The sequence below is a fragment of the Cynoglossus semilaevis genome, chromosome 19 (assembly GCF_000523025.1).
Source record: "Cynoglossus semilaevis isolate Cse_v1.0 chromosome 19, Cse_v1.0, whole genome shotgun sequence".
Lineage (NCBI taxonomy): Eukaryota > Metazoa > Chordata > Actinopteri > Pleuronectiformes > Cynoglossidae > Cynoglossus > Cynoglossus semilaevis.
In genome coordinates, this window is record NC_024325.1 from 6,161,889 (window position 1) to 6,175,658 (window position 13,770).

The following is a 13,770-nucleotide window of genomic DNA, read 5'->3' on the forward strand; positions in this document are numbered from 1 at the left end:
TATTGTTTTGGAAAAGGTTTCAAGGAAAAGTTTTGAAAATGGAAAATTGACAGTGACTCAAGACAATGTAAAACAAAATACGTGTCTCATTATTAAACAGTTTTTTATGCATAATTATTTACAAGTCAAAGGTGCAAAACACAATTCCATGTATAAGGACGTGGCAAGAGTCCTTCCTTGTTCGTACAAGTACTTTGTTCAAAATAATTCAAGTAAAAACCCCAAGGCTTTCCCACGTGAAACATCTTAAAATTTGTATTTACAAATGTTCCTACTTACACATGAACAAGTTGTTTGCGTGGTGGTTTTTCTTAAGTCAAACTGCAGAGTGAACCTTTATTAAATGAGACTCGACAGGCAAAAAGAAAAGTCACTACAAAAGTTCTACTCAGTACAGTTGAGTGCAAACGTTATCACTGTCTCAGTCGAGTGATACGTTGTGGAACCCCTCCAGGTCCTGCTCTGAGCCCTGCCCTGCTGACTCCTCCCCAGGGCGGCTGGTCTTGCCCCTCCTCAGCCTGTCCCTCCAGGTGCGCTGGCCACTGCTGGAGGGTGGTGTGGTGGGTGGCGGAGAGGCAGAAGCTGCTGCTGCTGCAGCCCTGGGGACGAAGATCTGGCTTGGGTTGACTGTGGGAGAGGTGGGTGATGAAGAGTTGATTGTGGGTTTGGTGGGTCGCTGGATGGGTGGTCGGTTGTACCGCCTCAGGATGCCCAGGCTTCTGAAGGTTTTCTTCTGAGGCTGCTCCCCCTGCTGCTGACTCTGCAGATTCTGTTGGACGATCGTCTGGACGTCCTCCTGTAAGAACAAGAAAAAAAAGGACGCATAAACATGATGTCAGCTGTGTTGAAGAAAATGTATAAATACATGAAGTGTTACTTTCACAAAAATACAGGAAATAAAGTTTAAAAAAAGCAAAGATACCTAAAAACTAATTAAATTGATCTTTCAATTGTGGTGCATTTATTTAGAGAGATTATTTATCTTTTTTTATTGTTTAAATTTTTCTGCAAGTTGTAAAATCTCTTGGTGCAAATGTTTACTAGCTGAAAAATAGCCAGCAGGTGGCAGTAATAGAACACCAGGACGTAAGTTGTTGGAAACCTTTGAGGTGTACAGTTTTACTAATCTGCTGGCTTTAACCAGCAAAGGCAAACGTACAGTAACCTGCTGTGTTTAAACAACGGCTCAGTATTATCTTTGTCATATTTTCAGAAGTTCCAATATTTTATTTTCATAAAACAATAGTGTTGTACACCCCCACAGCATTTCAACTGCAGTTATCACACCACCTGCAGGGGAATCTGACACCTCTGCATAACTCATGCGTTCTCCACCTTTACCCCACACATTAATATTAAACCCAGCTCAGCTTTACCTTCCAGGCCTCCAGCTCCAGCGACAGCTCCAGTCGCTTCTGTACGGCCTCCAGCAGCTGGTTGTTTAGTGACATCATCTCTGTCTTGCTTCTCAGCAGCTCTGCCTCCATCGCCTTTTTCCTGAGCAGCAGGACAAAAACAATGACAAATTTCTCAGAAAAGATCATGATCTTATTTTTTCCTCTTTCTTAACTCCACCTAAATCCTGCTCCATGTGTTGTTGAGAATGGCTGACTATGTCTTCACTCACTTTTCTATGGCGTCATCTCTGTCCCTCAGTGCCTGCTGCAAAATGGCACTGTCCGCTTCTCCTTTTCTAGTTGTTGGGGCCTGCAATCAACAAGTGATTTTGTTTATTTTTTTTCCTGTCAATCTAATCTCACCATCAGCCCAGAAACATTGACAAGACATGGAAATCTGACCTCTAAATCTCTAGAAAGTATTATTTCACGTGTGCACGGAAGATAACTCTTGCACGCACGATACAGGGTTTTTGTGCACAGCATGAACATTTGTTGAACTATCATAAGACCTTGTGCTCATATTGCATGGATTTTTGCATCTTCTTGTGGAAATTTAGATTTTTAAAAGGATAATGTTTAAAACACTGTAAATTTTAGAGGTATTTAAATTCTAGTTAATTCAAACTGCTACTGCTATTTCTTTCGATTTTTCTGTGCTAGTTTGTAGCTAAATTTGTAACATCTTCAGACATTTTTTGCGAAAATTATTTATAATTATTCTAATACTCATAGGGTTAGGGGTGACTGGTGACTTTGTTTTCATCCCACTCACACATGACTAATGTGCAGAAAATTCAGCGAACAGTCACGTCGTTGATACTGTCGCTGCTGAACGTGCTGAACTACATACTTCAGTCTTGTGATGAGTCTTCTGCGTGATCAGTTAAACAATGAGGAAGAATTACACTGAGAGAATGCTGCTGGTTTCACGGGAGCGTTTAAATTGACGCACAGACTTCAGGCCATAATCATAATCATCTAGTATTAAATTGCCATTTGGAAAGATTAAATCACCTGCTGTGACTTTCAAGGAGGGTCAAGAATGTGTCCTGACAGACAACTCAGAATGTCAAGTTTAACGGGGTCAGATTTAGTTATACATTACTGTAATTAGAACCTTTATTTTCTGCATGTCAGTCACGTATGACCTTTGCGACCTTGTTGATCACAGTCACATCATACTGTGTGAGTTATGTGCAAAGCAAACATTTGCCTTGGGACGGTCTAATTCAGACTGAGATTGCAGGGTAAATGGTTAATGAACTTTTCCTGTCACCTGTACTTGTTCAGTGTGGCTGATCGCCAGCTGACGGGCCACACTCTGCAGCTGAGCCAGGGTAATGTCCAGGCAGTCATCTGCCCGAAAAGACTGGGACGAGTTGGACTTGTCTGTGAGTGGGGACAGCAACCTCAGGATGGACAGGACTTCCTCTGTGACCTGTGGACAACAGCTGGAGTATAAGCTCTGTGCTGCAGACGCTGTAGTTGTCAACCATAAGGTGTGACATTTACCCTCTCTCTGTGTTGACTCCAGCCTTGTCCACCTTTGCTCTCCTGGAGTTTGTCCACCTGGGCCTTGAGTTTGATGCTCCGTTTTCGAGAGAGCTCCACTTCCCTGCGCACTTCGTTGAGCTGCACACAAAGAACACAACAACAATCAGGACTCCATAACGAGGCGTATTTTTAGTAGATCCTCCCTCTGTGAAAATGTAACAGTGTAAACAGAAACTGCTTATCTAGACTCCTGGGTGAAACTGTGGATACAGGATCCAGTCGTACCTGCTGAGGTGTCACTCCCACCTGACAAACTCAGCAAGTATGCACAAGAAAAATGCTCTCTCAGAAAGGCAAGGAAGAATACTGTAAATATCCACCAAACTAATACATTCTTACTCTAATCTCATGATCACTGCCAGCTAATAAAAACACTACCACTCAGAATGTTTCGTTTAAAGATTCAACTTTGTGTTTTAAACATTGTGTTTATCACCTTACCGTGGCTGAGACATGTCCAAGTGTCCTGCGTCTGCTGAGCGGCCTGCCACTACTCAGCAGATCTGGTAAATTGCCGTCCACGTATTTCATCTGTGCGGGGCTTCCACCTTCACTTGCTGAGGATCCTGACCCCGAGGAGTCCTGCCCCCCCGCTGTGGTTAGTTCACCTGGGTTTTCTTTCTCCTCAGACTGCGTAGAGATCCTGTCCTCCTCCACCTGCTCCTCTTCTGCATACCTCCCCTCCTCTTGACCGTCATCTTGGCTTTTGTTGTCTTCAGACACCTGTGAATCTTCTGATGGTGTTATCACCGAGACTGTCTGTTTTTGTTCTGTCTGCAGTGCCAGTTGATAAAGCGACCTGCTCCTGTACGTGTACATCTGTCTGTCCTCCAGTCTGCACAGGGAAGAGTAAAGCTGTTCACTGGCAGTGACGCGGGGCTTCAGTCTCTCGTTGAGAACTGAAAAAGGCTGAGAGAAGTCCATGATGTGCTGGGTTAAATCACACAGAAAAAACAATCAAAACACTTTCAGTATGGATACGTAGGTACAGTATATAAAGGATAAACAGCAGGAGGAGGAGGGGCCAAGGAGGCCTAATGAGCAAAGAGGGCGGGTGGAAGAGAAACACAATGTCCCCAGACCAGTCTATCCTGAACTGCCTGCGTCTTCATAGGGACTTCAGTAAATGGTATGATGGAAATGAAGTCAGAGGAGGATGTGGCTTCATGTGGTCTGTCTGGGTTTTCTTCCTCCTTTTCTAGTGACAAACACATGACGTGTGTGAACATACCAGAAATGAACGCAGTAACAAGAAGGAGGAGGAGAGCTGTTGATTCTTTCAGGTTTGACGCACAGCCTGTTCAAACTGTTCTTTGAGGAGCCGGCTTATAAACAGGGTTGGTCATGGTGACCACAGCTAACAAACAACACACATTAATTCACACCAAAGACAAAACACAAGCACAATAAAAGCAGATTCAAACCAATCCACCAGAGCCTCGGTTCCTAGGTTTCAGAAACTTCCACAGCCCACGCCTCCATTTGAACCTGAGCAAGTACGTGGGACAACAAGTAAGGTGTTATTTATATGTGGTAGCCACCTAATATTCAGAAATGATTACAAGGTTAATATTAGCGGCCATTTTTGCACAGAGTTTGGTTTTTGTTTTGTTTTTTCAAAACCAACAGAGCACAATAAGTTTACACCCGCCTGCAGAGGAAATGGATAAATGGCCCTTTAGCAGCAGAGCATTGACGTCCAACCATTTTTGTCAAACAAGTGATCCTTTCATATTGATTGTTCAGACAAAAAAAAAAGACAACGAAAAAAGTAGAATGGTCTGCATACATTTAAATACATGTGATAAATGTATCCGCAGTCAATGGAAGAATAGATTCTTCAAGCAGCAAGGTGTGGACAGGACACTGTCTATTTAAACCAAGACATCTAAAAATACATCATCCGTGCTACTTGACACACCCTAAACATCATAGCACTGAACATTTGCAAATTATTAACCATGACACTGTAAATGCAGTGTGTATTTAGATTTGACCAAACTGTTAAAATTAAGATGGAGATAGACAGCTATAAAAAACACTTAAATGCATGATTTTGTATGTTGTGAAATCCTTTCTGAAGCATTTTAACTCATACACAGAACTACGCCCACTACGTATCTAATAATTCCACCGTCCAGCTACATATAGACATATAGAAACTACTTGTGAGATTTTTATTCACTGAAGAATTCTCAAGCTTAAAATGCTATCTCAACACCCAGCAACATATGTACAGGCTTCAACTTCAGTCAGACCAGGCTCAATGAACTCAGGGCACTAAGTAAGGCTACAGCTTCCAGCCCTCATTTATATTAAACTATAAAAATCTGTGAGTGAACCCATGGATCAGGGTATTTATAGCGTTCTATACAACAAGAAAACAGACTATAAATAACATGGGTAAACAGTAAAAATTGTTGGCTTCTTTCTTTCCCTCTTATGTTAAACTAATGCAATCAAACATGTTTTCGTACAAAACTCAAAGCACATATGAAGCCATACTCATAGAGCACAAGGTATAGCAAGGACACTGAGGGTTAGCATAAAAATAGTTTTCCACAAACAGTTAACATTTACCAGGAGATAGCTTGTCTTTAGTGTTCTACCCAAGAACAAACGTTCCCAATCAAGTTGTTCCCTGGAATCTTCAAACGGCCAATTATTATTCTGTTAATTATGAATCATATCATCACAGCGTGTTCTTGACTTAATTGTGCATGAGCATTTGAAATGTAATTTGGGCTTTGTGTTGGTTGAAGTTTGTGGGAGGGGTTTTGTGTTGTGTATATACATGATGAGCCAGCACAATTTAATTCATGTATGTAGTATACTGCCGGCTGAGAACAAGCTGACAACTGCAGTATTTATAATCCTGCCAGTGGAATTTCACCTCCCTTAATAAAACTTCTTACACACCTAGTGGTACGTTCCAGTCCAGGAACTGGCATTTTGGGTCCGAGCAGAGTATGTCATTTGTGAAAGTTTAAGCACGAACTTCATATATACATACCTATATATAGCCAGAGTACATTTGGTTTGTAATCCATGTGATCCATTATGGCTGCAGAAACCGGCCAGGGACTGTAATATTCACACAAACTCTGCTTTTTTCCTTTAGCATTGCTGCTGACAACATCAGATCACAATCACAACATAACATGTATCACCTGTGACCACCAGACCCACTTATCAGTAGGCTCCTCCCCCTGACCATGACATAATACCCAGCATTGCATTGCAGTTCACCACAACTATCTTAAGTTTACACTGCATATCATATATATCTGTGTATTAAATACTTAAATGTACAGTTCCTCTAGATTTATTTTTGTGTTTTTGATGACTCATGTTGACAACCAACATTGGTCTGGCAAAAACAACAAGCTCCAAATGACAAAACGTTGTCTAAATAAAGTCAAGAACAATGATGCCTTTGATTATTTTGGGAATGAAACTACAGATAGCAGAAGTTTTGTCCTTTTTAGCAAAAAAACCTCCTCCACAGATGAGTCAGTGACACATTTGCAATACGTTAAAAAAAGGTTGTTACTGTTTAGGAAGTAGGCTGATGTAAACTTTAAACCTAGTGTAAGGTATTAAACTATCAACATAACCAGATGTTCCATTTTTGTAAGCCTATAGTACTATAGTTTTTAATTATAAGCCTTCAGTGTTCACATGCTGTTGTTGTGCATCTGTAGTGTTGTGATGAAGCAGAATGTAGTTCACCTTCTGCTATCTGTAAAACCAATAATTGGCTGTGGTGATTCTTACTTACTAAAAATAAATTGAAGAAAATAACCCTCACAGAATCATCTTGTTCGTCCCACAGGAATTAGGTCACCCATTTAACAATGATCAGAACATCTGCATTCAGGAAGTCTGCGACCGTCCTGTCTTTCCACATTTTTGTTTATTTAGAACATTTCAACACACAAAGGTCATCCTCGGTGAAGGCAGTCCTATTTCAGAGACTTCCAGTTTTAATGTAGGTCATGTGTTCAGAAAGGCTTCGGGGAAACAGCTGGTGTTGTTCTTTTGTTTGTTTTCAGTACAGACGGATCTCTCCACTCTGACCGACCCTCACTTTGATTTTAGGGTTTTATAATTGCTCTGCTTTATTTAAATTACATTTTTTGTCAGACTGCCACCTATTGGTTGACTTTAAATGGGCAACCATACCCTCCCATACACCAGTACAGAGTGTCTGCAGATGAACGCACCATGTCAAGTGGCCGCCACACATCACATACAGGGACTTTTTGCAGTAAAGAAACAAGCAACGAAATGTTGAAAGTTCACGGTGAAAAACTGTTCAAACTCTTGATAAATACATTGTCCAAACTGTTTATTATACAGCTACTCTGTTCGACCGCTGAGCAGCAGGACTGTGATGAGAATATAAACACTAAGACAAAAACCGGATTAGAAGGATTAGCTTAGAACCATGTGACCACATTTACTCTCTGGTCACATAACAATCCATGCAATAATCCATTCCAGGATGTGAAACACCGAACCTGATTGTCAACGTAAACATTAAACTGAAAAATTCATCTTCATTTTTAACCACTTTTTCCTTATTAAGGTCGTCGGGACAAACAAACGACAATTCACTTTTACACTCAAACAGTAAGTGATTGTGTGAGTTTTTGTGAGAACATAGTGTATGAACTCCAGTTAGAAAGACCACCAGCTACCACCAGGGATTTGAACCTGTAATCTTCTTGCACTAACTAACCAATCCTCCACCTTGTGGCCAGGCCTGCAAACATTTAAGCTTCACACTTTAATGCTATATTTACAAGCTTTTCCAGAGCCTGTAGACTTTGAAAAGAATAAGAAAAGAAAAGGTATTATCCTAACAACTTAATCTGTTTTTAATATTAAAATAAAAAGGAATAAAAACAAAAAGAAAGTACTTGCAGCACACATAAGTAACCCAAGGCATTTGCATATACAGTAATATATGCTTGGACTTAAAATAAGAAAGATCTATTTCTCCACAGGAGAAATAAAATGTCTTGCCCTTCTTATCTGTTAGTTTGTCATGTTTTCATTGGTCCCTTGTTTTTTTTTTTTTTTACACAGAGTTCCATACATTCCAAAACCTATTTAAATTAGAATAACTGTCCATCCTTTTATCTCGTGTTTGCTGCTACAGCTCAGTTTTTTTCTTCTCTTGTTTCTGTCCTTTGCTGACAGCACACCTAAATCCCAGGTTATCAGACGCTGAGTCGGGCGTGTTGCCCATCCTGAGGGAAACACAGATGTCGGTCAGTTACTTCTGCTACTTAGCAGTTATGTGGGATCAAGTATTTAATACAAGAATATTCTGTTCTAATGTTCTCCCAATGACTTACCTCGTTGTTACTCGAGCCTTGTGATTGGCTGAGCCGTCTACAGTGTCAATCCAGGAAGCACCACGCAGCACATACATGAGGTTCTCTCCTGGAAAGCGTGTGGAGGTCCATTCCCATGTGTTTCCCATCATGTCGTAGAGTCCTGATAGTAAAAGGAATCTCATTAGTTAATTGTGGGGAAGTTGCTTTTTGATTTTCCAGAAACGTGTCGATTTCCTTAAGGTTAACTTTCAGCTACCATAGCTGTTCTGAGGAGGATATGCTGTGACGGGAGAAACACCATGGTATCCATCATCTTCAGCATCTTCATCAGGAAATGGTCCCTAAACCAAACACAAGCAAACAAGAGAATGTGAGTACATTCACTCAGTCACTAAGTCACCAACTAAAATTTGGTTTGTTGGATTGCATTACAAGTGGTGGAATGACATGGAAAATTCTAATAATAATAATTCTAACATAATGGATGTTTGAGGACTACTCACCTGCCACAAGTTTGCCCTGTTGGCTTGAAACTTATTTCCCCAAGGATAAGTTCGACCTGAATCACAACAATGGGCAGAGAGATAAATGGAAAGAAACAAAAACTCTTCACACATGTTTGTAAAACATTAACTGAACAGAACAACAGGAAAGTGTTAGTAAAAACCCTGAATTTATAGCTTAATATACATCACATGCTGAATATTATTTAACCTGTCAATTTTGCAAAGTGGTTACCTTGCAGCCCCCCCCGAGCAGCGCACTCCCACTCCTCCTCAGTGGGCAGCCTCTTGCCCTTCCACTGGCAGAAAGCTTGAGCATCGTTCCAGCTCACCTGAACCACTGGAAAATCCGGGCGTTCCTTAATACTTGAACCAGGTCCTTGAGGCTAAACAGCAGAGAGTACAAGTGTGAAATGGTTGTCAGTGATGCCATGAGGAGATGATGATGATGAAAAAAAACCCACAGTATCTTACCTGCCTCCAAAAAGCCCTTTCTATTGGCAACCACCAAGGAGCAGACTGAATAGGAAACAATAAGTCAACACTGGTTAATAACAGTGTTTTGCAGATTTACCACAAATGTGTTGGAGATTCCTTCAATTTTCTTAAACACACCACATCAGTACCTCAATCTTCTGTGTAACTTTGCTTTTCAGCTCATCAGACACAAAGTCGTGAAACACAAAGCTCCAACCGAAAGACTCAGCTTCACTTTTGAACTTCTCTGCCCTGACAAATTCCCTGTGATAAACAAACAAACAAACAAAAAAAAAAACAAAGTTAGTGACACATTCATGTTACACTTTCCCTTTTTACCAGATTGCAGTCAAATGTTAGCGCTTCGCTACCTGAATTCAGCATTTGTGACAGGATACTTGTCGATCTGAAAAGGTTCCAGTTTAACCTCTCTGCTGGGCGACTCTCCATCTCTCCCATCAGCTGCACTGGTTCCCATCAACACTCTACCTCGAGGTACAGATACCATCTCATCTGCTGCTGTGTGTCAGAATGCACATTTTTTAATGTGGTGAGAGAAACTAATTAGACTAATGAGTACTATTTTTAGCCTTTATTCAATTTAATATTTATTCCATTGTGAAAGCCATTGCACGCAGTTACAAATGTCAACACATTTTTTTCCATTCCTGCAGCATAAACTAGATCCAATCATGTTTCTTATGTAGAGTTTTATGGGCATTGGTTTAAATGTGTATTACTAATTATGATCTGTCAGAAACATCAAACAGAACTAATAAATCAACACAGCCTATGTTTAAATTTAATAAGCAACAACGGTGTCTCTGTTTTTACCAGGAATGCTATTTAAAATCTGAAGAGTAAATACCTGACCTTGACCCACAAGTAGACTGTTGCACATTGTGTATGTGGAAAAGTATTTCTTGTTATTAATATTTTTGTAGGAGACCTGAAGTGCACGTTTGTTAAATACTGTGTGGCTTACACTGCAGTACAATGTAATTCGTACAAAGACAAATGATTTATACTAAATAAAACTCCCCTATCATAATATTCATGATAAACGTTTCCTTAACTTTATAAATAAAGGTCAATAATTGCCAAAAGATTATGTGTTGCACCTTCAAGACACCGTATATTAGTGTGGAATGTGGATCAACTCGATCTCTAATCAGTCACAGACACGTGTTAGAACTCTACCACGGTGTTTCAATAATGTTAACTACAACTACAATGTACGTCTTTACGCGCAGAAAATGTCAGTGCAGATCCTGGCCAGACAGCTGCGAATGTGTTTCTTGTAATTAGGAAATGGTGGAAAACGTTCAGTCGTGTTCCCAACACTATAAAAAGACATCTTCCTGGAAACTTACTCAAAACTTTAATGGACTATTTAAGATTATTAACAAATGATGGACGTGATTAGCCAAAGTACCACTGCACATGGTAAATGGTACTGTTGTAAATAAAATGTTGTAAAAACAAGTATGACAGGCATCCCATGACACGCATTTTTATTACAAGGCTCTATTTGTAGTAACGTTTTGCATAAAGCACCTCCTGTTTCGCACGAATAAAAACTTGTAAATGCGTTCAGTATACAAAAACAGCAGTTAGCCGTAAAATGAAGGGGTTCTTACCTGAAACCGCCAGTAAAAACACCGAGAAACTCCATAAGGCTTCTTTGCAGGCCATTTCTTTAGGATCAAATAAACTGTTTTTTCCCGACACAATGAAAACAACGACACACGACACTCAACAGAAGAAACTCTCCAAGTTCGTAGTCGGACAAATTTCACAGTTACACCGGCAATTGGTGCAACAACAAATAGTCTGTGTAGAAGAAATATAGTTCCGCTCTTATACGAAGGTGGTATGAAAATATTGATTAAAACCAGCATAATTACTCATTTTCGATTATAACACTAAGGTTTGAATGCCAGGATGAAACTCTTTCGAAACTAAAATATATATCACTATTAATATCGTTAAGCATATAACAGTGAAATAATAATGCTGAATTTTTATTTGACATTACTTCAATCAATATTATGGATGTATCTGTTTTTTTTTCTGTGTCTAATGTTTTGTGAATTTCACCCTGTTCTCTATATGCTTGGTGAGACTTAATACTACAAGTTATGGTTTTTACATCTGAATGTAATGAATCCATTACAATACACAACTCGGCCTGGATTCAAGAACACCAATTGTTTATTGTCAATGGTTCAGGACTCCAACAGTATATTTTAATGTGTCACAGAAACGTACATTTGTCCAATTATTAGTTTGATGTGTTACAAAGCACAGGATTAAGACATTCATCTTCTGTCTTTAAATAAAGAATCAGTTTGACACGACATCCAAGTTTGTGGAAAAGCTAATCTTATCTTCCTAAAACAAATGAAAACTGAATTGCCCTCATTTTACTGCAGTCAGAGATACTTAAAAAGAAAGAAATATGAAGCACACTTTTGAAGAACAAGGAAAACCTTTAATGGGTAGAAATGGGAGAGTGAGACACCAGTGCTTTTAACAAAATTTCATAAATAAACCAATCAGAGGAAGGCATGGACAAATCTCTATTGAACAAAGCCATGATTAGCAGTACAATGATTTGTGATGGACATCGGTGGGTGCTGCATCTATAGTAGACAGTCCATCACACCGGGGTGCTTCAAGGTTCCGAGAAAAGGGACAAGTTTTTTTTAACACTAAACGTTATCCCTGCATGTATGATAAAATTGCTGCAGGTTGTACAAGTGACCTTTAACCTCTAAGAGAAGACATTCCAGCTCGGACAATCTCATCTACCAACAGAATGTTGCTAGCGATTACCGTGCTGTGAAGAAGAAAAAAATATCAGTGGATTAGAATGATTTTTGATGACAAAGCAAATTAAGTATAAAACTGTTACGTTCAATGTTTTATCTCACCATGAATGGAGGAGCTGTTTCTTGACGCTGTAATTGTCCCAAACACCTGCTTCTCCGGCCACCATAGGTTCCCCTGAGAAAAACAACAGGTTTTTGTTTAACATGTTAAAATACTGTTATGTTGAACAGAATAATCAATTATTACCCTGACTTAGACATCAAATACCAGATTCAATAAAGGAGTTGTTTAGCAGGTTAAAAAACAAAAACTGTATTTCTGACCTGTGCTGAGGTCAACTCCCACAAGCTGACCAGACTCCTTGTATTCTGTCTGCAGTTTCAACAGAGTCTCCTGTGGGTCAAAGCCTGAGTTCTGGGCCAAAACCTACAGATGAAAGTGAAAACAAATATTAACAAAGTGTAAGACAGTGTGGGTAAAAACAGATGACAAATGTTTTTCTCTTCACTAATTTAGTCTCTTCAATTTCCTATTTTAAATCCTGGTTGAACGTGATGAAAGGTTCACCTTAGGGATAAATAGAAGAGCATCAGCAAATGCCTGGACTCCCAGCTGGGCCCTGCCTCGAACATTGGGCTTGTGTTTGACCAGAGCGTCTGCCAGAGCCACCTCAAAAGCACCTGCACCGGACACTACACTACCTGAAGAAGGGGGGAAATTATATCATCTTAGGACAGAAGGCACAGCAAGGTTACAAAGTGAATGTAAACAGTGTTTTGTGGATAAAGACAAGACACTGCATTTGTACAGGTCAACTGAATACATGTAGGTGAGACTGAAACTCTCCTAATGCAGAGGTAATGACCCGAGTCACTGTAGCACAGACATAAGGGACCAAGGAGAGCCACGGTGGCGTCCTGGGGTGTTCGCTGTGCAAACAAAACAAGGGCTCTCACTAAAGGAAAAACTGTATTGCAGTGACTAAACAGTGAAATTGGTGAACACTGTTCCAGTCCAGATGATGCTTTGTTAAAATAGATTTTTAAAATAGAACATTTGATATTTTACCCATTTTGTTGCAGATAAATAAGTTATTTCATCTCTCAAATCTGATTTTACTGCTAATGTTATAGCTCAAGGACTATTTAGTTAACACATTTTGGTTGTTGAAGTTTAAAGTGATTGTTTAACCGTTCATGGCAGCTATACAAAAAACCAAGTGTGTGGTAGTTCCAAGATGATGCAACTACCATTTCTTATTACCTGTGGTTAACGCACTAGGAATGTGGTGCGTTAACCATTTGTGAAGCCTTCATTAAATTTTCCACTCCATTTACAATTAAAGCACAGAAAGTTAGCAGAAAAGGTCTGTTTCACTTTTTTTAAACTTATGATATATTTAATAACTGACCAGAAACAATAAATTGACCAAATTTTGGATGTTTTACCATCTTCAATGGCATTCTTCACGGCCCGCAGTCCATCCCTCACAGCATCTTTGATCTGTGTGATGGTGTGTTTATTGGGTCCCTTCACTAGCAAAGTCACAGAACGAGGATTCCCACACTTCTCAATGAATGTGAACTTCTGTTCTCCCTAGAAACAACATTTGGGATTGTTAGCAATTCAGCTTTAAAATGTTAATATATATGG

General features: G+C 39.7%; 3 protein-coding genes across 7 annotated transcripts in view; all 3 read right to left on the minus strand.

Annotated features, from left to right (window-relative positions):
- Window positions 1-86: 86 nt before the first annotated feature.
- bicdl2l (bicaudal-D-related protein 2-like) lies at window positions 87-6,161 on the minus strand. Of its 4 annotated transcripts, none has more exons than XM_025065976.1 (8): window positions 5,968-6,161; window positions 4,037-4,152; window positions 3,396-3,863; window positions 2,913-3,032; window positions 2,677-2,838; window positions 1,628-1,707; window positions 1,377-1,497; window positions 87-796 (listed from the first exon to the last, which is right to left on the minus strand). In XM_025065976.1, exons 1-8 carry the CDS (start codon window positions 6,011-6,013, stop codon window positions 422-424), a joined length of 1,488 nt encoding a protein of 495 aa, XP_024921744.1. In that variant the 5' UTR covers window positions 6,014-6,161; the 3' UTR covers window positions 87-421. The 4 variants fall into 4 exon arrangements, with proteins under 4 accessions (XP_024921744.1, XP_024921743.1, XP_024921745.1 ...); XM_025065975.1 differs by having other exon boundaries at window positions 3,396-3,884; XM_025065977.1 differs by lacking the exon at window positions 4,037-4,152 and having other exon boundaries at window positions 5,968-6,121.
- Window positions 6,162-6,851: 690 nt separating this feature from the next.
- Window positions 6,852-11,087, minus strand: sumf2 (sulfatase modifying factor 2). Of its 2 annotated transcripts, none has more exons than XM_008332551.3 (9): window positions 10,923-11,087; window positions 9,654-9,798; window positions 9,432-9,546; window positions 9,280-9,324; window positions 9,041-9,191; window positions 8,806-8,861; window positions 8,559-8,643; window positions 8,321-8,462; window positions 6,852-8,212 (listed from the first exon to the last, which is right to left on the minus strand). In XM_008332551.3, the coding sequence occupies exons 1-9, from the start codon at window positions 10,975-10,977 to the stop codon at window positions 8,116-8,118; spliced, it is 891 nt and encodes a 296-aa protein (XP_008330773.1). In that variant the 5' UTR covers window positions 10,978-11,087; the 3' UTR covers window positions 6,852-8,115. The 2 variants fall into 2 exon arrangements, with proteins under 2 accessions (XP_008330773.1, XP_008330772.1); XM_008332550.3 differs by having other exon boundaries at window positions 9,654-9,801.
- A 667-nt stretch (window positions 11,088-11,754) lies between these two features.
- Window positions 11,755-13,770, minus strand: part of cct6a (chaperonin containing TCP1, subunit 6A (zeta 1)) — a 5,492-nt gene continuing 3,476 nt past the window's right edge. The window contains exons 9-13 of the mRNA XM_008332552.3: window positions 13,566-13,713; window positions 12,685-12,818; window positions 12,441-12,543; window positions 12,219-12,291; window positions 11,755-12,124 (exon numbers count right to left, since the gene is read on the minus strand). Coding sequence (XP_008330774.2) covers window positions 12,052-12,124; window positions 12,219-12,291; window positions 12,441-12,543; window positions 12,685-12,818; window positions 13,566-13,713 — 531 coding nt within the window. The 3' untranslated portion in view covers window positions 11,755-12,051. The remainder of the gene's footprint in view (window positions 12,125-12,218; window positions 12,292-12,440; window positions 12,544-12,684; window positions 12,819-13,565; window positions 13,714-13,770) is intronic.